We start from the raw sequence: 27,001 nt of genomic DNA, 5'->3' as shown, positions 1-27,001 counted from the left end.
TGTCTGTCTCGCATCACTGCTATTTGTTGTAGTCATTTAGTTCTACAGCCGGTAGCTCCGTGCTTGCTTCTCCGTCATGGCAACTTGCTCTCTCTAATTGGTCAACTTGGTTGTAGGAAGCTGTCTTTTCATCCTGTCTGCAGGTCAGAGTTTCCTATACAATCGCAAACTCAAAGTGAAGCTTTTATTCCACCTTCACAAAGGGAACAAACTGCATCGTGATTATTTCCCTTTTTTAATTTCCGATCGCACGTAAATCAAACGAGATAAAGGAGAAGCATGAGCCACACGTGGAGCTGTGTTATTTAAAGAATCACACCTCAGAAATGTCTTCACTTCCAAAAATTGATTCCAGAATGGGCACTAAACACTTTTTAACACTGTAGCGCACGTATTTAACATCTCCCAGTGGATTTGTTTCATTTAACCTAGTCTTTGACCCACTTTCAAAGAGCTTAGTGCTGACAACAAAAGAAGGGCAACATGACACTTCATATAAAGTTACTCCACCCAACTAAGAAGCCACTACTTCTAATTCTTTTTAATTCCTCCTTGTTTGAGCAGCCGTTTGGTGTGTGTGTGCAACAAAGTCAAGGCCAGGGGACTGTCTTTAACAATGTAACAGGCCTGTCACTCACTCTGTGAACCTGTGTGGTTCCCCTTCACCCAAGGGCCCACCTCCTTCCATTAGGCTGAATAAATGAGGTGCCAATCAGACAGTTCAGGTTTTGACTCCACACAGAGCACAATAAGTGCCTCTGTCTGCCAGCTGGTTATGGTGAAATGTTGTTGGAAGCAGCCAAGGGGATTCACTTCACACTTAATGCATTGTTGAGACAACAAAGAGGCACTCACAGTTGTTGCGATCAGGGAGTTGGGTGTCTCTGGTTATTTTCAGGGTGAAAGGGCCACAAAACTGAGAGAGACACGCAAAAAGTTACGAGGATTGGGAGGAAGAATGTTCGAAAAAGCCTTGCAATAAGCACAGATCCCTCTGGAAGCATGCAATGCCCATAAGTGCACACTTAAAAAAGCTTCAGATTTGTCCCCCTCGAATGGCTTTTCAGAGCAGTCAGAGGTACTGGAAGTAATCAAGCCTGCTATAAAACACACACCAATAACAGCATACTGTTTCATGTCCTTTGATTAGTGGCAGCTGATGATGATCTTAACACAAGCCAGACACCTATGATGAAATGTCCTAGAAAGCGAATGTGATCAAATGGCAGCTTTTTTCCCCCCATGTATCATGTGATCATCATAAACACAAAATCACCAAGATTCACAACAAAGCAAGTTGTTTGTTGCTGCCTTACACTACCATCTACTCTCCGGTACCGTGCAATCTCTGAGAAGGAATTGCTTGATACTCACCTGCCTCCAACTCCAGCTACCTGTGGAATCCTAACATGCCACCTCCCATTTAACTGCTGTGCTTGCTATGACAGAAACAAGACATTTTAGCTTCCTCCCCTCTTCCTTCCGTTTCTTCTGATTGGCTGCCCCTTTCAAACAGAAGATTTGAGAGAAGGTGGGTGGGGCTTCTCCGCTTAAATCACTATTTTAATTATTGCAATCATTGCATTATTGGATGCACGAATTTACCCATGAAACTAACAGGCTTAGAGCATTTCTGTTTTATTCTTTATAGCTAATTTTCTCCTTCATAACAACCGTAAATGCTTGACTTTTTTCACCTGGATTCTGCTCAGGCTTAATTTTAAGGGCGTGGTCATTTCAGTTGACTGGTGTGCCAAAACTAAAACCTCGGCCTAATTCAAGACCCTAAGCTAGACATTTAAGCTGTGGTTTTAAGCTGTTTTAATGAAACTATCTAACAAATAACACAGTTTGCTGTAAGGTCCAGCCAGTCTGAAAATTTAGCATTCCAGTTTTGGTTAAATTGCAGCGTTTTAGTAATGTATCACACAGCTCCAAGAACAAAGTATCAGAGTATATTGACCAAGAAAGTTAAGATAGATGGATGCAGTCCATTAACTTTTTGGCTTAAATTTACAAGCGTTAAAACCAGTGGTTGATATCATGATGTCAGTCATGACTTAAAGCAGTCTGAAACCTGAGATTTGGTCTCACAGAGATAATTTTGTACATATGCTGGCCATTTAAATATAGCAAGGTTTTGGTGTAAACAAATTTCCGGAAAGAATGTACTATGAAAAGGAAGAAAAATGACTACCAACATTTTTTCATTATTATTTATTCATTCATATTTATTTCAAGGTCTGTGGGTCCATCTGTGGGTGCAGCAGTTGCCCTATTCAGAATAGTTTTCTATGAATTTATTGTCTCCTATGGGAGACAATAAATTCATCTTATCTAATCACATGACACTGTTCCAGATCGGACTCACATCTGTCTGTCACATGGAGACAACAATATCTCACGCAAGCTTCTCTTATCTCTACACTTTCCTCAGGTAATATGAAATATGAAGTCTCTATGCAGAGCAAATAAAAATGTGCTTTTGCATCCATATTATGTCCTTGTTCTGTTATTTGAAAGTAAAGAAGAAGAAAGACACCAAAGATATCAAGTGCGAGCCAAGTAATAAATGAAATAGAAATGACAAGACAACCTCGGCGTGCAACACAGAACTTTACAGCAAGGTGACAGAGAGAAATCATTTGAGGTACAGGGATGTGCCATTGGCTGCCCTCTGGTCTGCTTGAGTCTTAATTCATGAAAAGCCTCACAGAGTTCCTTCCCTTCCACAAGTGGCTGAGGTTGGCCGCAGAGCATGCGGGAGCAGCAGTGATTAATGTGGTTATAAAACCAGTCGGCTGACTTTTAAGTGTTACATTAGATCATCCACTGAGGGAGCTCCACCATGTGTACTGGAGCGACACAAATCTGGGAGCTATGAGAAGTGCATCAAAAACAAGGCTCTTGTCAAACTTTGATGTACCCCCGCTTAGCAAAATGAAGCGCCTCTGTCGTCTGACCCAGCTCCGAAAATCCTTACTGCTTCCAAAGTGTTGTGTTATTGAGATATATTTGCTGTCCGTCATACGCTGAAACTGTACGCCTGCTCATTTTACATCAGAGGTTCAGCTAGTCTTTTCATTTTAAAGAAGCAATAAGTAAGGCTTATATTCCCATGACCCAAAGTGGCAGTGATGTATTTGTGATGACTCAGTCTCATAGCTTGGCAATCACTAGGAAAGAGACATCACTTTAAAACCTACTTCTTGCCAGATAGTAGAGTAAGAATCAATGTAGCAGCAACTTCACAATCTTTAATGCATGGCAGCTAATTAGCAAACAAAACCCCAAACAAAGCAAATTCAGTGGACTGAAATGAAACACTTGACTTCTCTATGCAGGAGTGAAAGTGGTTTCAAGTGATTACATAGGCAACAGTCACATGGGCCTAGAGACTGCACCTGGCAACTACAACCATCTGGCAACCACAAAAACTGTATACTCCCTGATTGGCTGAGAGTGGTTGCTGACAGTCACTGTGAAACCAGTTGCTAAAGCCCCATTCACACAAGCCTACAGACTCAGTCAGTGCCCCCCTGATAATCACCACTCTCCAGGGAAAAGTTTGTTCTGCAACTGGTTGGTGAATGGTTGCTGGAGGCTGCTAGCATGCAACTGGTTGCAAAGAAGTATACAGTGCTGCACTGAAAGCTTCCTTGCTATTGCTTTAGGTGGTTGCCACAGTCACAGGTAGTTTGCATGGAAGATGCTGGCTTGTCAGTAAAGTGAATTAACTACAGCTTGTTTGCAGATGGTGGCACCACCCGTCAGCAGGCATTTTCTGACAACCTAAGCAATCACGGGAGTTTTCTAGTGCCACCTAGTGTCAGTCAGAAAACTCAAGCAACCATTCGCTAATCCATCAGGGAATATGCATTTTTCTCTAGCAACTGGATGTCGCCAGAGGCTTACCAGTCTTAAAGGCTGTGTGACTGAAGCCTTGGTTGAATTCAGCTCATTTGAACTGACTGTCTTTAGGCTTGTGGGGGTGAAGAACAAATGAGGCAGGGAAGTAAATTCAACAGCTGCGATATGATAGAAAGCATTAAAAACCCATAGAGTCTGTCCACTATTCCCAGTACAATAACCCGCAGTAAATTACCTCCTGAAGCCATTTGTGTACATGCACATATTGCTAAAACCAGGCATATTCCATAAGAGCAAAGGTCTAAACTGACATCTAAAAAGTGTAGGCAGTTTCATATTGGGGCCCAACCTGAGGCAAGGTTGCACACATGGGAGCAGAGTGGTGCAATGCTTAGCACTGATGCCTTCCAGCAAGAAGGCTACTGCTTAAGTCCCGCTGGATGGCTGGGGCCTTTCTATGCACCTGTGCGGGTCTTTTCCGTGTACTCTGTCTTCCTCCCACTGTGGTGGAGATTTTAAATTGGTGCAGATATGAGACAAAGTGCAAGGAATTTAAAAAATATTGGGTGGATGTGGTTTGCACTGATAAAACCCTTGAGTGGTCAGTAAGATCTATATGTCTGTCCACTCTATACTTGTGTAAGACTCAGGAGATAGTTATCCGAGGCAGGTTCAGATTGCTTTTACTCTACAAGTCACGAACACATGAAGCCTCTCAAAGGCTGGATTTGTCACACACATGCATATTTAAGTTAAATAAAGGGTATATCCTGTTGATTTAATTGTGGTATAAATTGTTTGTTATTCACACAAATGTTTAAAAAATGATCATTTCTGCTTCGCTGTAACAACAGTTGGCAAACAATGAAGCCGAAACAACAGGGAACTGTTGCATCTGGTCATGCAATTAGGAGCAGGTGCACAGATTCCAATTAGGAGAAATGACACGAGAGTAAGCAAAAAAAAAAATCAGACGTGGCAGAAAAATAATTTTCAGGCACTTATTGCACTGGGCTCTACTTAGCACACTGTGCAAAAACGTGCTTTATAAGGCAATCACATTGCACAAGGTTATAGTCAGATCTACTTCAGGGTTCCTATCAGCCTTTGGGTTTTTCTCAGTACCAAAATTCAGGAAGCCTCATGACCACATCAGTTTATAATGACATGTTTGTGCCTTGAGAGAAGTATGGAAACACCATGCAATGACAGACCCAACACACTGTCACAACTATGGGTTTTTATCAGCACTTTCACAGGTAAGGTCTCTGTTCGCAGCCAGTTCCAGCACACACCTCGCGCTCCAGTCTCCAGCTTCACTATAAGGAAAGAGACATCTCATTAACCAGATCGTCACCACCTGTGGCCTCACCTGCCTCCCCCGCATCGCCCTCTTGAGCTCACTGCACCACCCCTCCCCTGCAGCTGAGCCAGGGACCACACCACCACCACACACCTTAAAGTAAGTCTTGGGCTGCAGAAGAGCTGATGAGGATATCTTTCTTGATGCAGATGGGCACATTAAGAACGCTGGAAACATGATACTACTCCCCTGGGAGCTGGGTTTGAAATGCAGATAAAAATGTCGCACATGTTGTATCTGCAAGTGTAACAGGAACAGTCTTGTATAGTCACTTTGCATATTTGGTTATGTGCAGCCTGGACAAGCATAATTAAATCTGAGACAATTATTACCAGGGCTATCATTAGAATTAGGGATAGTGACCCACGGTACTGGGTCATACTGCACTGTAACAATAATAAAACTCAGCTGCTCTGGAAAAGTATGTTTTAATTCCTTAAAAAAAAACAACTATGAAAATATTTTCAAAGGCCTGGGGGTTGTGTTTTTTCAATGTCTATTTAGTCCTTACACACTGTGACTCTTTTGTCTTGGCTCCATTCTGGTCAAAGAAAACAAGACTATGAGTTTAAAGTTCTAACTTTCAGCTTTGATTTAAGGGTTTTTGCATCCACGTCTAATGAACTGTGTCGAAGCTGCAGACCTTTTCTTCTGTACGAGCCCTAAACCTCTCCCGGATATGAGTTTGCTTAAAGCTGAAGGTCACTACTTTAACCTCATATTCACTGATTCATTTCAAATCCAGTGTGCTTGTGCCAAAACAATGAGAAACACACTGCATCACTGTCCTAAAGTTTTCTGCTTGTGTTGTAGATTTGGAAGTAGTTTGAGTTGCGCTTCATGTTACTTTGGGTTCAGTGGGGTTACTGATTAGCCTGAGATTCAATTAATGAAAATGTTCATGCTAATCCCCCCCTCATTGCTTTTGTCTGCCAATTGAGCGTGCTGCTGATTATAAATCTGGCAAAACTATAGCAATGCTGATGATTTTGCTAGCATCAAGTTATAATGACATGGTTCCTAAACTTCACCACCTTCCTTTCTTCCTTCTTGTCCCCGAGGCGTTAAGTATACAAATTCCATTATTTGCTCAAAAACAAAAGATCAGGAAAAATAAATAAAGGAGCAATCTTTTAACTTGCTGTGAGGCATATGTCATGGCATGTCCTGTAAGGAAACGATTCACTTTGAAAATAAAGCTTAGATTTTGGTTTGCTGTCTCTTGTTCGCTCAGGTTGTATATTCTTGTAAATAGATTGTACCGTGCTGGTTTATTCCCTGTGTAGAAGAGCAGTGACTCACTCGTATACCAATGCACTTTGGGTTTCTTTGCTTGTTATCCAATACCAAATAATCTCTTTGAACAAAGTCTCTTATTGCTGTACATATTGGATTCAAGTAGGCCAGTATACTGACAGTGACATATGAGGCCTGGTCGCCTTCCCCAACCCTTCCTTTTTATAAGCTAGAGCCGCAGCAGGAGTAGATGCGAGACGAGCCACATTACTGAGTCTATAATGTGGCTTCCATTCCTTTTCCTCTGTGCCTCTGCTCTCCGTTGTTGGCAAGCACACTGGGAATGTTGGATGATCTGCCTTCAAAGGATTCTGCATAGTGTGTACCTGCATCCCGGTGCATCAAAGTCAGCCCATCAATTATAATTGGAGTAACATATATTAATAAGCATTAACCAGTGCACACTACGGCAACGCCCAGATGATTACCGGTGGATTTTTCTGCAGCAACACGAGATGTCATGTTAAAGAAATCTGCACACAGAACATGAGTCTTGTCAGATTGTTTGAGATAGGCTTTGATTTTGCTTTTATCCTTGTCGGTCGCTTGTTAAGAATGAGGCGAGGCTGTTATCATGCAATGGAAATGGAAATCAGGTCTTATGCCACTCTGCAATTGCATGGGAGGATGTTTGAGTGGGACATAAAAAGAATAGGCCTTATCAATTCACAGTAAGTGGGTTTCAAGGACAAATCCAATAATACTTTGGCGGCATATTAAGAATAGTATGACGGAATTAATGCAGCCAGATTATTTGGGTGTTACATGACAAGGACTTTAATCCCAATCCCAAGTTATTTTTATTTGTTTGGGGGTTTTTTTACTTTGACTTATGCAGGATCTATAAAAATAGTTCCACATTTTGTGAAATATGTACCATGTTTGTTTCAGTCTTGAGGTTCAACAACAATATAGAGAGAAACCTTGAGGGACTAGTCTCGTGTCTTTTTCTACAAGGAGAGCACCACCCCTGTGCAGCATCTCCAGGCCTCTGCACCTCTTACTGGACTGGCAACAAGGACAGACACAGAACATCGTTCCTACCAAATACCACACTACCTGTATTTGTTTTGTTTAAAGTTGACATCCTTATTGTATTATAATCCACTTTTCACATAACACTCTATAATCATATTTGTTGAGCTCCTTTATTTTCCTTCCAACTGTTTTCTTCCACTTGCACAATTTCTATCTTTCTTGTGCTCTTTTTTTCAGTCTCTTCTTCATTTGTCTGGATGTGTGTTGTGTGCGATGCTGATCTTGCTCAGGTGTGTGCGTGGTTCAGGGAGGACTCATGCAGGTGCACTTACCTGCTTTTCTTCTCGCTCCTCACTAAAATCCCATTGGTGTGCCTGTCTGGAACTTGACTGACCCACTCCCGCTCTGTCCCAGCCAGAGACATATGTGTCCTGGATGCTATGGGAAACTGAATGCCTGTCCATACAAGAAAAAATGGAAGTACTTACCTGAACCCTAATTTAAAGAGCACTTCCCTTAGTGAACTCTTGGTCTTTGAACTTTGGCACTACTTATTGTTAAACATTCTTGAAAGGTTCATTAAAACCTTTTTAGCTGTGTCCTGCCATGGAGTCCCTTAGGTCAAACCTTAACATTATTCCATGTTTTTATTGAGTTGGTTTGGTTTAACATTGTAACATCTGACAGCTTTGTTCCGGCTGTGATTAATAATCTTTGTTCTTTATCATCATTGGTTCAATCAAAGAAGCAGGTCAAGAGCCTGTGCTATCCTGCTTTTTTCATCAACAAAATATTGCCCATCTATGTTAAATGGTGTACAACTCAGATTTAGAAACGACATTATTAGCTGTGAGCAATATTAAAACTTTGAAAGAGTAGCTCAAGACTTATTCGCATGTCTTGATTTCCACTAGTGGATATTATTGTTGTGTAAAAGGAACAGAAATTTCCCAACTTTAGGCACACAAAAAGTATCTTATAGAATAGAATAGAATAGAATTCATTGCACATGTCACAGGTACAAGGCAGCGAAATGCAGTTTGCATCCATCCAGAAGTGCTTTAGCCATGATATAGATATATTACAAATATATATTAGCAATAATATAGATATGTAAGTATATTACAGAAATGGGTCTATCATGGTATGTTATAATGTACACGATATGTTATGAATATGCTATAACTATAAGTATGTACAGGCTATAGTGAGTACAAGCTATGTACCGGCTATGAACAGGATATAAATATGAAAAACTATACAGAATATGAAATAAAAAAACTATACAGAAATATGAGATATACAGCTATACAGAAATGTGAACTATGCAGGTTATAAACAGTTGTAGAGTTAAAATTATCGTATTGTACAGAATGATTATTTACACAGAATTATACAGTAGTGCAGTTAAGATAAGTGAGATATGTGAATAATTTCTACAGAGGCTATATAAAGTGCTAGTGGTTGTGAGTGGTGGTTCAGTCCATGTTATTATTGTGTGTATGAGGGTACAGTTGTCCATTGTGTGTGTGTGTGTAGGTGGCTGTATCTCCAGTCCATGTGTCTAATGTGAGTCAGATGTCAGGAGGCAGAGTTCAGGAGTCTGACAGCTGTGGGGAAGAAGCTGTTCCGGTACCTGGTGGTCTTAGTCCGGAGGCTCCTGTAGCGCCACAGGGGCAGGAGGGTGAAGAGTCCATGTGATGGGTGACTGGGGTCTTTGATGATTTTCCCAGCCCTTTTCAGACACCGCTTCCTGTAGATGTCCTTTATGACAGGAGGTGGTGCTCCGGCGATGCGTTGAGCAGTTTTCACAACCCTCTGCAACGCCTTCCGGTCCGAGGCAGAGCAGTTCCCGTACCAGACTGTTATACACTTGGTCAGGATGCTCTCGATGGTGCAGCGATACAAGTTCACCAGGATGTCTGAGGACAGGTGGTTCTTCCTCAGAGTCCTTAAGAAGAAGAGGCGCTGGTACATCTTATCCTGTATAATCACTGATAGCTTTGTTTCCCCAGGTTTTCTGCTCCAGGCTTTACACTCACACATAAAAAGTAGGAGTTTGACACGTCATTTAACTCTTCTTCCGCACAAAATAGACTAATCAAACGCCTCCAACTTCATACAAGAGGAACAGGTCACTGAGAGTTACGAAGGATTTAAAAATATGCAGAAATATGCAAAATGCAGCACGTGCTGCTGACATGAAACAACATAACTGATTTAAGTTCATATGTTTACTTTACTGCTCAGTGCACCACTGAACACTTAAACATTAAACCTGATTTAAACATGAACACAGGAAGTGCACTTAGATCTGACACATTCACACAATGAAGTAAAGCTAGAAAAAAAATTTTGATGTAAAATGTTAATAGTCACTGATAAACACTTTTTTTTAAAATTTTGATGAAACTCCAGCAGTATTAAACAGACTTAGCAGCAGTATCTGGACCATATTTTTGCATGTTCTTCATCACCATGCAAATCCTGCTGTGACGGTGCAACTTGTGCAGTTTGTGATACTATAACTGCACGTTAGCTGTTAGCTATTCCCATACGGCTTAACAGGTTTGCAAATAAAGTGTAGTCCCTCAGATGAGAATCTGTGTTGTACACAGAGAGTATCTGTAGGAAAAGAATTAGTGCCAATGTAAGGCTTTGTGGAGACACTTTTAAACTGAAACTCTTAACATGTGGCAGGCTGTGAGGCAACAATGCTAACCACAGCACCATTGTGTTGCTTTATATTTTCAAATCAGCTCAACTATATATGTATAACTGAATTCGATTTTAAGTAGTAATCACTTGCCTTGGTGCAGTATATTAAGTTCAACTCACTATAATATCGCATCTAACACACCAGTTTAAGTTTACTAGCTTAATCATAGCTTGTTTAAGCTAGTAAAGATTACAAATAAGATTTTATTGTGCTATTTTTTTACCTATTCAAATTTACCTATTCAAATTTATTTCAATGTCTGGCGTTGTAGACTTGCCAACAGGCAAAAGTCTGTTTCTGATTTTCAAGAAGACTTGGCAAATGTTCTTTCAATTCCTTGAGGGTACAATGAAATAAAAGAACATATTCATGTTTATTTGAGAGCAACAGAAGGAAGTTGTGTACTTTTTGTGTGATGTAATGCATGATGCAATGTTGTATTTATTCATTGATTGTATTTACAAATGTAAATTTAGTGTCCATTTTCTAATGGTCAAGGGTGACATTAAAAAAAAAAGTGTTAGCTGTCAGTCTAAAACGTAATTTCCTTGTCTCAGATTTTTTTTGCTCCTTGAGTTTCTGTGGAAGTGAAGTAACTCTGCTGAGAGACTTTTTAATGAGCATGTGCACAATAAGTGTAATTATTAGTTTGTTTCTAATTTGAGGAACTGAGTGTGTTACATATGCCTTCCCAACAAATATAACTGTGAGACGCTATTACATAAATTAAATATTTCTTTCCATGTATTGTACTTTGAACTTGATCACATTTTTAATTGTTTAATTAAGTTATTTTACTTCATGTTTGATTTTTGATTTTTTTAACTGTATTTAATTTTTTTAAAAATTCATAAATCCAATTTTTCATGGATCATTTCAGACATTTTCCCTCTGATCTTTTCAGATTTATATGACTTGCAACTTCAATCATGAGTAGTTTTGCTTTTGACAATTTTTCGCATTTATTCTGGTAGGATATTAAATGCTTTACGTCTTCGTTTAGAGGTCTTTAAGTATAGTTAAGTAATCGCGTAAAGCCTACAGTGTATCGCATGTAGATTACATCAGTAAACATAGAGTTTAGGCAATGCCAAACTTTTTTATCCAAGTTGCGATTTGCCTGATACAGTTTATCTCACCATCTACAGTCGCAGGGACACCAGGGGCTGCATGCTACAATAACAAATATCTTAATGAGTAAAATATGTGTTTATTCTCTGAATCAAACCTCTTCCCCTCACCACTAACCCACTTCCTGAAATAGATCGGCTCCATTCACTCTCTGAAGTGTTCCAAAGAGAAAAAGCGCTTCTGGCTGCTCATGTCCTACATAATGTAATTATGTAAACCAAACGAAGAGAAAGAACCCGCACGCCACGCAATCTACCATGCAATCAACGCTACATAATCACTGGGAGGGCTATAAATGAATACCACAGTACGCGTCATGCGCCCGTGTGAGTGTGCTCTTAATACCGATCAAAACGGTTTCTATATGGATAAAAGTATTCGTTTCACAGACGATTGCCTTCTTCAGACCAAAACAGCAATTTTCTGTCCGTTTAACGAGACCGGTGCTTCACTCTTCGTGAAATGCCCCTTGAAAGCCTTGATCATCATTCTGTTGTAGGCAGTGGACTGTTGCCATAATGTCTCAATCTCACACACACAGACATCCCACTAATGCTCTGTATATTGCAGGCCAGGCACTACAGTTTCTACATGCATGTTTCAGAGTGCGTTACTCATATTAAAATCCAGTTAAGATCTAAATGTGGGCGGAGAATGAAAGGGGCTGAGAGGAGCACAGCTTTCTTAGGGAAAAGAGAAACATAATAGTGGTTTTGGGTGGATGAACAGCTTTGCATGTCTTATCTGTATTCCAGCATGTCTGTAACACAGCTCATTGGCTGAGCCATTAAAAAGAGCAGGCTCCTCTCGCACACAGCTGTGATGCCTCCATTGATTATATTGACTCACTTGGGGACGACAGTTGTGCCACTGCAGTGTGGTTTCATTTGTAAGTGGGTATAGTACTCGTTTCCCCCTGTTTTCCATTGTTGCATTTTTAAAAGGGTGTTAGATTGGATACACGTGCATACAAAACTCCAGCATCATAACCTATTGGTGCCCTTAAAGCCAGGGGCATTTTTTCCTCAGCTAAGCCTGTCAGGTCGATCAAGGCGCACATGAAGTGAAGTGAAAGCATTTTCTCACTGTTGAGCCCTCTTTTTGACACATTACATGTTCACATAACAGATCGTGCCAGAGCCTCACCTCCTTTACACGCACTCATTTTAGTTTTATTTGTTTCCTTTTTTTAGATGACGTATATGTGAGGAGGGTATCAAATTGATAATTCTGTATTGCATGATGATTCACTGCAGTTTCTCTAATTCCTGCTAATGCTGGAAATATCTAATTTTTGCCTTTTTCCATAGCTAAATGTCATTTCTTCTGATGTGTTTTGTCAGTTTTATGACTTCAGTTTCATTTATAAGCTATTTAGCTCTGGCTTATTGATGCAGTATGAAAGAATGGGAAAATGGGAAGTGGTATGAATTTAAATAATTTAAAACATACTGGCTGATACAATTTGTTCAAGTCTAATAAGTCCGGCGTGCAGCATTTTGTGGTTGTTTCGCACTCTGGTAATCGGAGGATTTTAGTTGCAACAAAAATTTGAGACATCATCTTCTCACCTTGCAAGATGTCTGGTGGTATTCATGAGAAATGGTGACAGAAAACTGTTGACAGCTGTGGCTGAGTTGAGGAAACTGTGAGAGTGTTGTTAACTGGTTTACAGAAATAAGAACTCAACTACCGCATCATCTGACAATGGCAGGACAGGAACGCACTGCTCATTAGTAATGAAAGCTCCCAAGCAGAAATCAATAAACATGAGCACAAAGGTAGGAAATGAAATGGCATTCTCTCTCTCTCTCTCTCTCTCTCTCTCTCGCTCTCTCTCTCTCTCTCTCTCACACTCACACTCACACACACACACACACACACACACACACATTATTTCAGCACTTTATTCTACAGTGCGTCTGGAAAGTATTCACCACGCTTCACTTGTTCCACCTTTTCTCATGTTTCACCCTTATTCCAAAATGGATTAAATCATTTTTCGCCTCAAACATCTACGCACAATACGCCATAATGACAAAGTGGGAAAATGTATTACAAATGAAGAAAATTAAACTGTAACATGTACGTTGGTATTCACAGCCTTTGCCATGACAATCAAAATTAAGCTCAGGTCCTGTTTCCACTGATCATCTATCAAATGTTTCTACAACTGTAGTGGAGTCCACCTGTGGTAAATTCAGTTAATTGGACATAATTTGGAAAGGCATGCACATGTCTATATGAGGTCCCAGTGCATGTCAGACTACAAACCAAGCCATGAAATCCTCAGAGACTTCAGGAAGGCTAGGTAGAAAAGCATCCATCAAAGCATCCTTCAGAGTGACCATCAGGAAGAACCTGATGGTCACTGTGAAAGAGCTCCAGCATTCTGGTCTGTAGAGAGGAGAACTTGACAGAAGGGGAGCCATTTCTTCTCACTCCAGCAATCAGATCTGTATCTCAGACTGACCAGACAGAAGCCACTCCTCACTAAAAGGCACATGACATCCCACCTGGAGTTTGCCAAAGGGCACCTCTTTGGCCTGAATGCCAAGAATCAGAAGGAATCAGAAGAAGAATCTGAAGGAAATTAGACAGTCCTCATCACCTGGTTAATATCATGCCTACTTTGAAGCACAGCAGGAAATGGGAAACTAGTAAGAGTGAGGGAAAGATGAATGCAGCAATGTACAGAGACGTCCCCCATGATAATCTGCTCCAGAGCACTCTAGACCTCCGTCTGGGGTGAAATTCCCTAAATAACCAACCCGCCAACTGGTAGGTTCCCCCGCTACCGCCTCAGCCACCCAATCGGTCACAGTTTTCAGTCTCTTACCTCAGTGTGGAAAACCATGCATGTTTTAGCAAACTTAAATAAAATATAAAACACAGCTCACGGCTAAAGGCCTGCTTCTCTCGTGTGATTTCACTTGCAGATTGAACCTGTCACCAGGTCACAAAGCATTTCGCAGGCACTGCCCTGTGTCTGTTGAAACTAATGCTCAGCTGCACCTAATTACTTCAAGAAAGCCAGTGACCTTGTGATGTTCACAGCATTGTCTCACCCAGCTCCAGATAAATTTCTTATCGCACCCAAATAATGCCTGTGGGATTGTATAGCACTTTTATCTACAACAGGAGATTTTCAAACAGGCAGCAGACTGTTATTTTCTTTTCCCAGCACAGTTTGCTTCATGTAAACTAAAAAAAAAAGGAAGAAATCCAAAAACCAAGCCAAATGTTTGCTAGTTGAGGAAGAAAGAGATAACTTTTGACCCACTTAGGGTCTGTCAATTTCATTTTTTTATGTTTTTGTGTGAATCTGCAATGCTCACCCCACATATGAAGAGATTTGCATTGTATTTGTACTTGGTCCAAATGGCAGAATGAGATCTTTCTGTTTAGTATTTGCAGAAATTTCTTTTCAGCCTACAATCACTTCTTTATATTCTGCTCTCTGCAGTCTTTAACCGAGAAGAAGTTGTAGGCTGTGTTGGTAAAATATAGTCCAAATGAGTCAGGAGTAGCTAGTCCCCCTTTCGTGGGGGACAGAATTAGGACATCAGCTTCACACTGTGGAGACAGCACGAGGCATATGGCTCACACAAAACTTGAGCTGAATTCAAAAAATGTGTTTGTTCATCGAGTGCTCTCAACTGTCCTAATTATGTCGTCCAGTCAGACAGTCGACTGTATTTCCTTATTAGAGCTGGTGTCCCGACGAGGCCCTGGCCTCTATGACCAGAGGCCATGTTGTAGATTGGAACTGGGTAAAATGGCAGCTCTCCCAACTCAGAGGAACTGGGGAATGGCAAAGGAGGAAGCCAATTAATATTTCAACAATACACCCTCTGTGGCCGGAGATTGACTGACTAAACTGCTAGCTGTCAGAGCAGTTATCTCCAATACAGCCATGTGGCTTGGAATTCACAATGCCCTGTTTAGAAAGGGATTTCACATCCATTGCTCATTTTTGCATTCTGTACAAAAATGGGTACAGACACAATTAACACTGGGGATAAAAATGAAATGAATATAAATAAGGCTGAGGGACAACACGTCAAAGTTATCGCACACCTGAGGAGCAAATGCTCTTTTCTAACTTTTATTTGTCTTTGGATCTGAAAGGTGCCGAAGAGAGCAAAGTCATTAGGAACGCAATGCCCTAACTTTCAATTGAAAGTGTTGCTGTAATAACCATTGCCAAAATGTTACTGTCTGAAATGATGCTCAAAACTGAGCATAAAAGTGTGCTTTACTTGTTTAACAAGGAGTAATGAGTACGTTTCAAAATTGTTTTTGCCAACCTGGCAAGAGTTGATTTCTGTATTTGAAGTTCTCACCTTCAAAGGCGGTTTTTGAGTACATTAAAGTAGATTATAAACCAGTGCGATCTGCAAAGTTAAACCATGGTCATCTCAAGAGGTTTTAGACATGATTGCACAGTGATTATAGAAATCTCAGAGTCCAACTTTTAATAGTTCAGCTGAACCAGATGTTTTCTGTTGTTTATTTTAAACTAGCAATTCAATTTTGCGGAGGACTGGAATGGACTCCAGTTCCCTTGGATAAGTGGAAGAGGGTGGATGGATGGATGGATGGATGGATGGATGGATGGATTTTTACCAGCAATGGTACAAATAAACACTATGAGACGAAAACCAACCTTAGAATAAGGTTAGATTTTATTATACATCTGTCAACCTTTAGATGAATCACCAGCCCTGCAGCGAATCCCCAGTTTTCCTTGTAAAATCAGGTGGCTTTTCTACCTATCCAATTTCCGTCAGCCTTTGAAAATAATCAACTTCCTGTAATACAAAATGGACCAATTTAATTCCACATGGGCTTAATCACTACCTGCTTTTATACTGGTTAGAATATTGTAAGGTTAATAATGAATGACTGAGTTGAGTACATATTCAAGCTTTAAGCAAAGAGATGTTAAATTATTGTCACGCCATAGCCTAAAGCCATTTTTGTACATGCACTGCAGCCCAACATTTCTACATGGGTACCACATTACCCTCACATGCAGAGATGCGTGTGAGACCATAAACATCCAGTACAGAGCCTGCCAGCTCACTATTGCCAGTTCTGTGTTATGTCTGATTGTGCCAATCTGCGATGATATGAGAGCCGTCTGATAACAGTCAGATCTGTTCACAGCAACTGAATCCTGCCTCCTGTGCACTGCCTAAACTTAACTAAAAACTACCAAAGTTGCAACATTTGACAATGAAAACTTTCAAATAATGTCTCGATCTGATTCTCCTGAAATATTGTGAACAAGCTTATATTAGCTGCACACATCCTTACCATCCACAGAGACAAGCTGACTGACCAGTCTGATATCGTGGCATGAAAGGGCAACTTCCGATTGGTTCACATTGATGTGCACTGCAGTAGACTAACAATTAGCTGTTCAAAAGACTTGCAAAGCCGTTTGCAAAGACAGGGGCCTTCCATTACTTACTATCACGTTAGAATTAGATGGAAACCTTGGGCTCTAGTAGGAAATCAGTTGTGTCACAAGGTAGAAAAGGAGTGTGATGCAATGCCATTTCAGTGTGATGTCAGACTAGCTAATCAGTAAACAACACTTGTGAAGCTTTAATAGGGTTTTTTGACCTAGCTGTAGTCAGGAGCTGTTATAATGAAGTTATAGTACTGCAAAGCCTCTTAAGAAGGAGATCAGGGATGGTGTGTGATTCAAGAAGTAATTACTGTTTGCATAGTGTTGTTGGTCTCATTCTAATGTTAAAAAAAATAAGGTTAGATATGGAAAAATCACCAGACTTAAACCACTGATGTAGCAAATCACAAAGTTTTCCATTTCTGGCTGTCATTGTTCTTCATCCAGCAGGTGTTAATTGCCGTGTTTAGTGCCTTGTTAGCGTTTTAATTGTTATTTGTGTTTCAGGGTAAATGTAATCTTATTGGTGTCCAGTCAATGTGGGCCCCACAGACTGCTGATCTATGGTGTGCACTCTCCACAGAAAGCCACCGTGCTGTCAATTACGTTGTTTACCACAGCTCGATGACCAATTTCATTGAATCTAGTGTCTGTTTCTTTGCGCTGGAGAAGTTTAATTGCTTTATTATTACTAGACCATCTGTTCTTAATAATTAACAGCATTAATATGTTAATCTCCACTGGATCGGGAAGGGATGATAAGGCAGAAATGGTGAAGTTACCGATTTGTCATAAATTAGACCTGCATGTTACCTCTGTGCCACACTGCTGATTCAATCTTAAAATCCTACACCATGTGGAAACAAGACAAACATCCCCGATCCACAAACAGCAAAGTAAAGCTCATTAATTTCCATCGGCGGTGGTGCACGAGGCAGTGTCAGCCGACTCCTCAGCCACCTGTCAAAAAGTTGGGGGGAGTTCATTTGAAGTTTGCCTTTTGTTTTCACTCTTCCTTGTCTCGCTGTAACATTTCAGTGGCATTTTGACGGGTTTATCTGTAGGATTGGAGGCTGATGAGGCAAACCTTGGCGTGTTTGGACTTCCTGATTAGTTGACACAAAACAGGGAGATTGTGGCATGTGGTGAGAAAGCTCGGCGCTGTCATGGGAAATGCACCTGTTCAAGTTGAGTGAATTTCTCTCTGGCTTTGCCTCTGCCTCGCTTGTTCCTCGCTCTGTTTCTCCCTTTTCAGTGGAACTTGTGCAGCCTTCATGTTGTGGTAGACCTATCAATACCATTTTTTAAGGAAAAATAGAGAAATCCTGATAAAATGGGGTAAAAGGTGTAACAACTTACCACATTGTGCGCATTGAACTCTTTGCTCATTTTCACCTTGTCCCTGCCTCTGCAGAATAAATAAGTAAAAGCAGGTAGTTGCATTGATTACGTGAGTCTGAGCTTATAAGAGCAACAATGCTTTAGTGCTCGAACGCTGGTTGAGTACCTTCGGTGTGAGTAATACGCCCATCACTCCACCAAATGATATGTTGTCAGCGATCAGTCATTTCGCTTTGTCCTCAGAAATATGATCATATAAGTAAGTTTAAAGGACTTAAAGGGAAAATATAAAGCATGCAAAGACCTGATGAAAGGATGTAATCAAAGAATTCCACGTGCATCACCCATTTTTCCCATGTGAACAGGACACAGTTAAATGCTTGCAAGGGCTGAATTGAAAAAAAAAAATACATCCATGTGCAGTGGAGTCGCAGGCTTTGAGTTGCCACGCTCGCTTCCTCGCTCTCTATCTATGTAGGGCAGCCCGTGGATCAGCTGACATCCCCATCCTCCCACACACCCACACAATCTTGTTAAAGCATGCAGTTAATCTGAAGAGGAAAAGGACTCTCATCACAACCAAGCTTTCATCACCCTATTGTATTGCCCACATCAAGCTGTCACAGGAATATCGGATTCTCCCCAAACTCAGGTGCTTAGGACGAGCGGCACCCTCCCATTGGCTCTGTGTGATGTCATTTGCCTGGGAGTGACTTCGTACACCGGGCATTATCTAGTACTAGAAAGCATAAATGGCAGAATTAACATCCCAGTGGGAACTTTCTATTATTATTTTCTCTTCTTTTCTCTTAAAAGTCGACTCTGCCTTTGATATTTTGAACCGAAGCGCTGCCACAGAGGAAATACGGCAGCGCTCTACAGGAAGTCCTCCAGAGGTGGCCCACAGTCATCGTTTTAGGGAATCTTTCCTCATAATCTATGCATTGGACAACAGAGGGAGGAAAACACTCAAATGCTCTCTTCCACTCTCCTCCAGCACTTCACGGTTCTGTCGCTCTTTCATCGAGAGCTCGTTGAAAACAAAGAGTCCCAACTCGTCCAGAGCCCCAACAGCTCCTATCATCACCTTGGAGGCCAGGTGAAGTGCAGCAATTTGATGAAAAACAGATACGGGGCATGTGCTGGAAAGGCCTCTGATTGAATTGCCACTCTATGCCACAGCCGCTCTTCATTCTCAACCTGCGCAACACAGCGTTGCAGGCGCGGAGTGAGAGGGTCATCACGGACCTCGTTCCACAGGAGAGGCAATGTCTGAATGGGAGGTTTGGGGGGGTGAGGAGGGGAGGGGTGCAGCTGTTTATCCCCCCCTACCACCACCGTCAACCCCCCAGCTTGAAGTGGCTCGAAAACCTTGAGACTCTGGGCTTCAGCTCAAACATTTCATTGTCCTTTTAGGCTCTCAAAGAGCAGTCTCTCTTTTGTGGGCTGTGGAGCAATATCTCAAAAGCACCTTCCATCTCTCTGTATAGAGAGAAGGCGAGAGCAAATCATGTTGAACTCAAACAACTCCCACATAATCACGAGTGTGCTTTTTCAGACATAATAAAAATGCGCCGAGCTCTCAAACAGACTTCCATGGTCTGATTGTGCTCAAGAGGAAAATGAAACCTTGAAAAGTGAAGCAAGCCTCTTCACTCTTTATGAAACGTCTCCACATCGACTGCATTTGACTATTAAGTACAAGCCCGCTGCCCGAAGGTGCCTACATCTTTCTAATTCATTCATCACGTGCAGTCCTGCCACCATCGAGCCCTACAGAGAGACTCAAAGAAGACGATATTATACCAAAACCAGACAAATGCCTCCTGCCGCTGCTGCTGATGCTGCTGTGGTGTTGCTGTCTCACTGTTTTGGGTTTTTTTTCCCTCTGTGTAACTATAGCATGTATGTTACAGTCAAGTAAACAAAGCAGATGCTTGCTGTGCCTTGGTTGACTTGGCAACACTGCCATCTCATGGCGAGCAGAACAAAACAAACAGCACTGTGCTTTCCTCATATATCTTTATTAGAAAATGCTCATCCACCAGCAAGAAAAGACACATCATCAAATTAAAAAAAAAAAATTATTACATAGAACATCGAATGCCATGATTACCAACCTTATTTGGTTAAAAACACAAGGACATATCATGATGCAGTCATACTATTCCATATACTAAGCTCTTGTTTATTGAGACCAGTTTGTTGAAGTGTAAAGTTCCCCGATGTATTTATTTTGTTTCAGCTACCTTGTTATTTGCTTCATACTATTAAAGAGATTGACAGTTCTTTGGAACTGATTTTCTCGAGCAGAGAAAACTCCCGTGATGGAAACACCACTTTTATCAAAGGGAGTTGCATAAATTCATCTCTGATCTTTTCAATGGGGACTTACTCTCTTTTCTTGTGCTCTGTTTCTAGTCGCTGAACCTCCAGAGAGCTGAGACTGTCTCTAAACGAGGCTGAGATGTAAGAGATGGCAGATGGGTTTAGACTTCATTCTTGGTGAAAGCTATTCCCTCCCTCCTGGGGGCCGGAGTCATGCCTCACGGCATTTTGAGCCTTTCTATACCTGGACACCTTTCTGATCTTCCTCCCTCTCGGTCCCCTTCTTCATGTCTATATGACAGCTCTGCTCTTCCCAACATTCGTCTTTACCCACTTCTTCTTCCACCTCCTCCTCCTCCCTGCTGCCCCCATGTGCTTGACACTGGAGCACCAGAGCAGTGCATCTCTCCAGCCCAGATACCTGCTGCTCACACTGCACCACAAATATTCTGTAGAGCTCCAAAAGAACAATGAGGATATTCTTGCAGGTGAAGAAAATCATCAGCTGGTTGAGCACCTGCTCTTGCACCATGAGGTAGAACCGGTAGAGCAGGAACGGGCCATCTTGGAGTCCCACTGTGAGCAGCAAGCTCCAGACTTCGCTGGAGCAGCAGGAGGTGAATGAGGGTGGAGCCCTGGAGCAGCAGAAGGGACCACCCTTGCTGTCTTGAGAAGGCCCCGCCTTTGGGGGTCGTGTCTGAGTGAGAACCAGAGGAAACTGCATGAGCGCCCAAGAGAACAGGGCCAAGCCGATGATGACAACTGCCTGGTTGGTTTTGACTTCGGGCTCCTTGAAGGTGTCGAAGATGTCCAGGATGTCAGCACCCAGTCCCACATTCACCATGAGAAGCTGTGAGAGTTGGTCACGTGACATGTCCCCCTTGGGCATGAGCCAGCGACCCAGAACCAAGACTATCAGCATGGTTTGCTCCAGGCCAGCTACCCAGTTCTCTGGGTCCAGATCCTTAATCCCCTGGATAAATAAAACAGTGGAAGTCTAGTCATGTTGAAAGTGTTTGCAAGGGTTCAGTGTTAATGAATAATCAAATAAACCAGCCATCTCCTCTCTGTTTTTAATATAAGTCGACTGTTTTGTGTCAAGGTTCATTACGTTTATCCTGAAAGCACCCACCCTCCCCCTTGATATTCTACAATATTCCCAAAACGGGAAGATCTTCACGTTTCAAAAGCTGCCACCCAGCCTTGAGTACAGCCATGGGGCAAAAAGCTCCCAAATCCTACATGAAAGAAATTTCACTAAGACCATCTCACAAGGGAAGAGATCTAAGAATTTTTCAAGCAGGAGCCTATCTGGACTTCATCTCTGTGTGTCTATTACACATTTCCTGCAACTAATAGTTTATCCACCCCCTTGCTAGATTTAAATCTTATCTGATATCAGGTGTTGCTTTAATGTGGCTGCGTGGAGGGTTGAGGCAGGCAGGGCAGTTTTGTTGGTGGGACGCCTACCGCTGAGATCGGGATGTGAGCCAGCAAATGAAGCTCATGGCCCGAGGAATTGTTGAAAGGCAGCTTGGACTGTAGCAGGCTCAGCTCCAGAAACCAAATGGACGGGATGACAGTACTGAGGTACAGGAAAACCATGGGGGAGAACCTAAAAGAGGATCACCAAAGGAGAGGGAAAGAGGGGGTTAGGTTATTTATAGAAATTTGCTTCTTCTTTTTTTGCCACCCACTAAAGAAGAAAGAGTCCCTTTTTCCCCATAGGAAGCATCGAATTTCAGACAGGCAATTATTCTCATCATATATGCAAATCCCACTTGACAGTGCAAAGCCTTCTCCATGAGGACAGAACTTCAAAGTAAGACTCAGTGAGAACGAGAGAGGCCCGAAGAAAGCTCGCATCTGACGATGTTCAGTTCGTGAGCTTTTGAATAAGACATAGCTTGGTGTTGAATGAGGTGTGACACTAAATGCTCATATCCATTTGAAGTCGGTTGATGTTTTTTTTTTTCCTTTCTTTCTTTCTTTCTTTAAAAAAAAAAAAAAAAAGCTTGTTGGTCAAAAATGAGTCGAGCCAGAAGGAGACATTTACTCCGTGAGTGGATAGGAGAGGCTGTGACATTGATGTGATGGTAGGCTCATAATACAGTTCAGTGAAAGACAGCAGTAATACAGCAGAGGAATGTGTTTGTCTTTGATGGACAGTGAAAGAGAGAAAGAGCTGCGGATGATAAGAGAGAATTTAGTGGCACAGAATATCGCAGGCCTTTACAAAAGCCGCCTCGGGCAGATGGGTTGTAAAGAGTTTGCAGCTACAAGTTTAGGAGTTATTTACTCCCTAACACCAAACAGGTTTATAAAGTCTGCCTGCATCTCACTCCCCATCCTCCCAAATCTGTTCTGTGCTTTGTACAGTGACCTTGGGTTTTAGAAAGGTGCCCACAAATTAAAATGTATTATTATTGTTATTATTTAGGAAGAAGCAGAGGGCTAACATCTGGCTTAAAATTGACTGAGCCTCAGTGTGTTATGCAGAAAGGAAAATCATGTCAAATGTGTTTTACCATTTCCACTCTGCATTACGGGTGCATTTCAGAGTGATGGCCATTTCCACACCCAACAGAGCCACGCCTGTCAGCAGCAGCCAATAGAGCGGCTCCTCTTTAACAGCTACAACTCGCCACACCGTCACCACCCCGTGGACAGCAAATAGGAAGCGGCTCAGCAAGGCCAGCAAGACATTCAGGAGGCGACACATGGTGCACCAGAGAAAACCTGCAGAGAAGATCACTTTAGAAGCACAGAAGTGACTTTATTATCATATGTACATTTGAATATTACTAGACAATGAATATCGTATTTTTTCCGCACTCCCTTCACACGTTGTTATTTATTACATTTATTATACATCATTAGGTTTTCTGAAGATCGCTCTTTGTTATTATGCTAATTAAGGGTTTAAATTATTAGCTTAGATTTAGTAACCTGGGGGAAAAAATACTGTAAAAATTATGTTTTTAAATTGAGACATAAAATAAAATAAAATAAAAAGAATCACAAAATATACAAAACAGCTGCAAGTGAAAATTTACATTTGTCTATTTACAAAAAACTAAAAGCTTACAAGTTTACAACAGCGAGTCTTTAATGTTGTTTCAAACCTTCTACAGTGTTGTGTTTGCATTATTATTGCATTTTTGAATGCAATCATAGTCCCACATGGTTCCTGCAGAGTAAAGAATGGACTACTTTAAAACAATTTGATTTTTGCAATGAAAAATTTGCGAAATAAAAGCCACTTAACCACACTCATCATTAACCGCTGCTCATCATCACCCAGTTCAGGCTTCATTATCAGTAACTATTGCACGATGTGCGCAAACAGCCCTCGCTGTCAGTTAGTTAGCCAGGAGGATGAAAGCCTCTGAGCTTTGGGGGAAATCAAAGCAAGCAGTGATTAGTAAGGAAGAGTTAGACAAACTGATCTGCAGTCAATATTAAAGCACTCCCAGAGGCTTTGCACAGGCTTGCTGGAATTTGATCCCTGAATCGCCATGGATTATCGTGATGACTTGAAAGTGGTACCAAAATGGGAGCACCCTGGTTTTGTAGTTATAAAGATGCATCATGCCATACCTGCAGGTTTAACTCCGACCCTCTCTCACACCCAGTACCTCCCTTCCACAGGAATATATATATATATATATATATATATATATATATATATATATATATATATATGCCTGTATATTATGTGACTTCTTAAACAATGTACAGAGTCTCTCACAAACTTTAGTCTTTATCTTGTGGATACAAGCAACACTTGTATGACTGCTTTTAACTATTAAATGCATTCGCCTCAGTCAGTGTGTTACTGTTGTTGTGTGTGTCAAAAACCGAGCCGTGTGTGTTAGTGTTTTAGAGTTTGAAAAAGAATTCATGCACTATGTATTGTGCAGCTGCATGCAGTACAAACCTACAGGATAAGCCGGGAGTCCTTCTTGAGATCAGTCTCTTCAGTGTATTTTCCAAAAGTTTTAGATGCTGTGCAGTGGAAAGTGACAGTAACCCAACAGTCACCCACAGTGACCTGCCCTCTGTGTCTGATTTATGCCTTTTAACTGACAGCCACCTCCTAGACCCTGCGGAAGAGTGAACATGTCAGAGGTGTGTATTCCCGCACGTACGTATGTGTGTTCAGTGGGGAGTGACTACTGTTCGAGTTCACTGGAGTATCAGCGAGGAGCAGTGTGATCCACAAGTGTTTATGTGCATGTGTGTGTCTCCATCCTCTCGGTGCCATCATGTGAGATAAAGCTTCCTGCTCCTTGCGCCCACATCTTCATTGCCATCCGTCATGATGTCATCTCCCCTGGCCCAGAACAAAGTTATCTCCTTGGGAGAAGCCAGCCTGTCGCACTCCCTGTTCGGAGTGCACGCAGCCCTGCCCTGCTCCCACCCATGCCTGCTCTGTAACTGCAGCGCTGGTCCTGATAACTGCCCCACTCCGTGGCCTCTGTGCACACAAAAACATGGAGCAACAAGAGGAAAAGGAGATGCTGATGGGCCTCTGAACAAGCAACTGCAGGAGTGTGTGGGTATGTTACTGCGGTTGCATCAGAATGAGGATGCTGCGTGGGTGGAAGCTGTCCAGGAACGTCAATCTACTAAACCAGCGAAGCGAAGCGAAGACAGATGACTGACAATCATAACAGAGAGGAGATTGCTCTTCCCTGCAAATGAGGCATTTTTAAACCTGCAGCATTTGGTTGGTTTTGTTTGACTATTTGGGGACTGAGAAAGCTATTGTTTTAACATTAGCACCACTTGGAGTTTCATCATCATCATCATTAAATCTCACATTTGTTCTCTGTTCAAGCTCTACCATCTCTATCCAAAATATTTGCCTCTGAAGCTGCTGCCGCTGCATTCAGCAACAGCTCATCAGCTTTATTGGTTGGGTGGTCTGAGTAGGTGCCTTTATATGAGGCTATCACTTTTGACTGAACTTGTTTTCCTGCGGCATCTCGGGTGGAAAAAATGAAAAATGCAAAGTTAGTGACTGTATGACCAAAATAATGAGCTGAAAAGAAAAAAAGACAGATTGATTGAGTCATTGGAGTGAATTTAATCATCTTATTTGATATTTATTAATGTAAAAATACTGACTACTGATGCTACGAGGTGTGTCCCTACTGATTACTACGCACAAAAACACAACTAGACCGCGTGCTCTTGTTCCAAAACTGAGACGAGATGAGTGATATTCACACTTCTCCTGAGGCTTTGCTTATTGCATTGTATGAACATCTATAGTGCTGGTGGTAAGCAGACTGATGGAGTATACATTGGAGGTGGCTGCTCAAATGTTTTATTTTCATTTATTTATTTATTTCAAGCATTTATTTTTATCTTTATTTATTTATTTTTATCAGTTATATCCGAGAGCCTCACCTGAGATCGTCATGGAGGAGAAAGTCAGATGAGCACAATGATGGGCACGACCTAATTCTCTTCCCTAGGCTGGAGCCTATCCTAGCTGCCACAGGGCCACACACCCTGGACAGGTTGCCGGTCTGTTGCAGGGCTAACATTTAACACGTGTCAATCAAAATTTTGCAGAAATATATAAATATAACCCAGAATCACGGCAAAACGTGTAACAGACACGCCGGTCCATCGTGTCAATTTCCCGCTTTGCCTCTCCAAAACGTCAAAGGGACACATGCAGACGTTGCATTACCAGCAGGGGGAGATGATAAATGTAAAGGCAAGAAGTCGATAGCAAGCTAAACGCGTGAAGTACGTTCAAAGTCCTTAATCATCAGAAGCGATTAAGCTGGTGGCTTTACGTGTAAATGTGTTAATAATGTCTGTTTAAATGCTTTGCTGTGATTATTTTCATGTTGGCTTGAAATAAAATATTTGTACTGCCACTTACTGCATGTGAGTGTCGTTTTCACACTTTAGAAAGGCAACATGTGAAATGGATATTGTGGACCATCGTGTCTATCACACACTTTGCAGTGATATCGGGTTGGTGTTTACACCACTCTTCGGACTAGGAAGCTACAGTAATGTGTAACAGTGTTGAGCCAACCCTCATTTCCTCTGCAAGGAAAATGGGAAATATGTGCAGTGTTATTGAAACATGTACAAACATACATGGAAATACAGTATATATGGCAAAAATAGAGTTTGTACAATCCTAACGAGCCTTTATTCTCCAACTTAGTCTGAACTCTTGTCATTTCCTAAAGTTTCTTCGGGAATAGTTCTCCAGGCTTCTTGAAGGATATTCAAAGCTCTTCTTTGTATGTTGGCTGCCTTTTGGTCTGTTCTCAGTCAATGCTTCAATAATGTTGATGTCCAGGCTGTGGGGAGGCCGATCCATGACTGGCAGGCAGTGTGTTAGGGATCATTGTCATGCTGAAAAATGAAGTTGTTGTCAATCAGAAGCTTTCTAAATGGCATGGCAGATCACTGACTGTACTTTTCTGTGGTCATATTTCCATCAGTTTTGATTGCCAACACTACCGGCTGAAATACAGCCCCACATGCTGAATTCCTTCTGCCACGATCTCAGCTATTA

The 27,001-nt window shown here is 41.6% G+C and overlaps 1 protein-coding gene across 2 annotated transcripts; it reads right to left on the bottom strand.

Moving 5' to 3' along the window:
* Positions 1–20,120: 20,120 nt before the first annotated feature.
* LOC113013553 (transmembrane protein 26) lies at positions 20,121–24,854 on the bottom strand. Of its 2 annotated transcripts, XM_080295306.1 has the most exons (4): positions 24,390–24,854; positions 22,974–23,184; positions 21,916–22,060; positions 20,121–21,418 (listed from the first exon to the last, which is right to left on the bottom strand). In XM_080295306.1, exons 2-4 carry the CDS (start codon positions 23,165–23,167, stop codon positions 20,684–20,686), a joined length of 1,074 nt encoding a protein of 357 aa, XP_080151432.1. In that variant the 5' UTR covers positions 23,168–23,184; positions 24,390–24,854; the 3' UTR covers positions 20,121–20,683. The 2 variants fall into 2 exon arrangements, with proteins under 2 accessions (XP_080151432.1, XP_026010344.1); XM_026154559.2 differs by lacking the exon at positions 24,390–24,854 and having other exon boundaries at positions 22,974–24,111.
* Positions 24,855–27,001: the final 2,147 nt, after the last annotated feature.

This window comes from Astatotilapia calliptera, chromosome 20, assembly GCF_964374335.1.
Source record: "Astatotilapia calliptera chromosome 20, fAstCal68.1, whole genome shotgun sequence".
Classification (NCBI taxonomy): domain Eukaryota; kingdom Metazoa; phylum Chordata; class Actinopteri; order Cichliformes; family Cichlidae; genus Astatotilapia; species Astatotilapia calliptera.
The sequence above is the reverse complement of the archived record's forward strand: the minus strand, read 5'-3'. Positions and strand labels throughout refer to the sequence as shown.

Coding starts and splice junctions, on each gene's coding strand:
- LOC113013553 (XM_080295306.1), bottom strand. CDS start 23,167: ATGTGTCGCCTCCTGAATGTCTTGCTGGCCTTGCTGAGCCGCTTCCTA. Junction 22,061..22,973: donor CGTAATGCAGAGTGGAAATG/GTAAAACACATT, acceptor ATCCTCTTTTAG/GTTCTCCCCCATGGTTTTCC. Junction 21,419..21,915: donor CTCACATCCCGATCTCAGCG/GTAGGCGTCCCA, acceptor TTATTTATCCAG/GGGATTAAGGATCTGGACCC.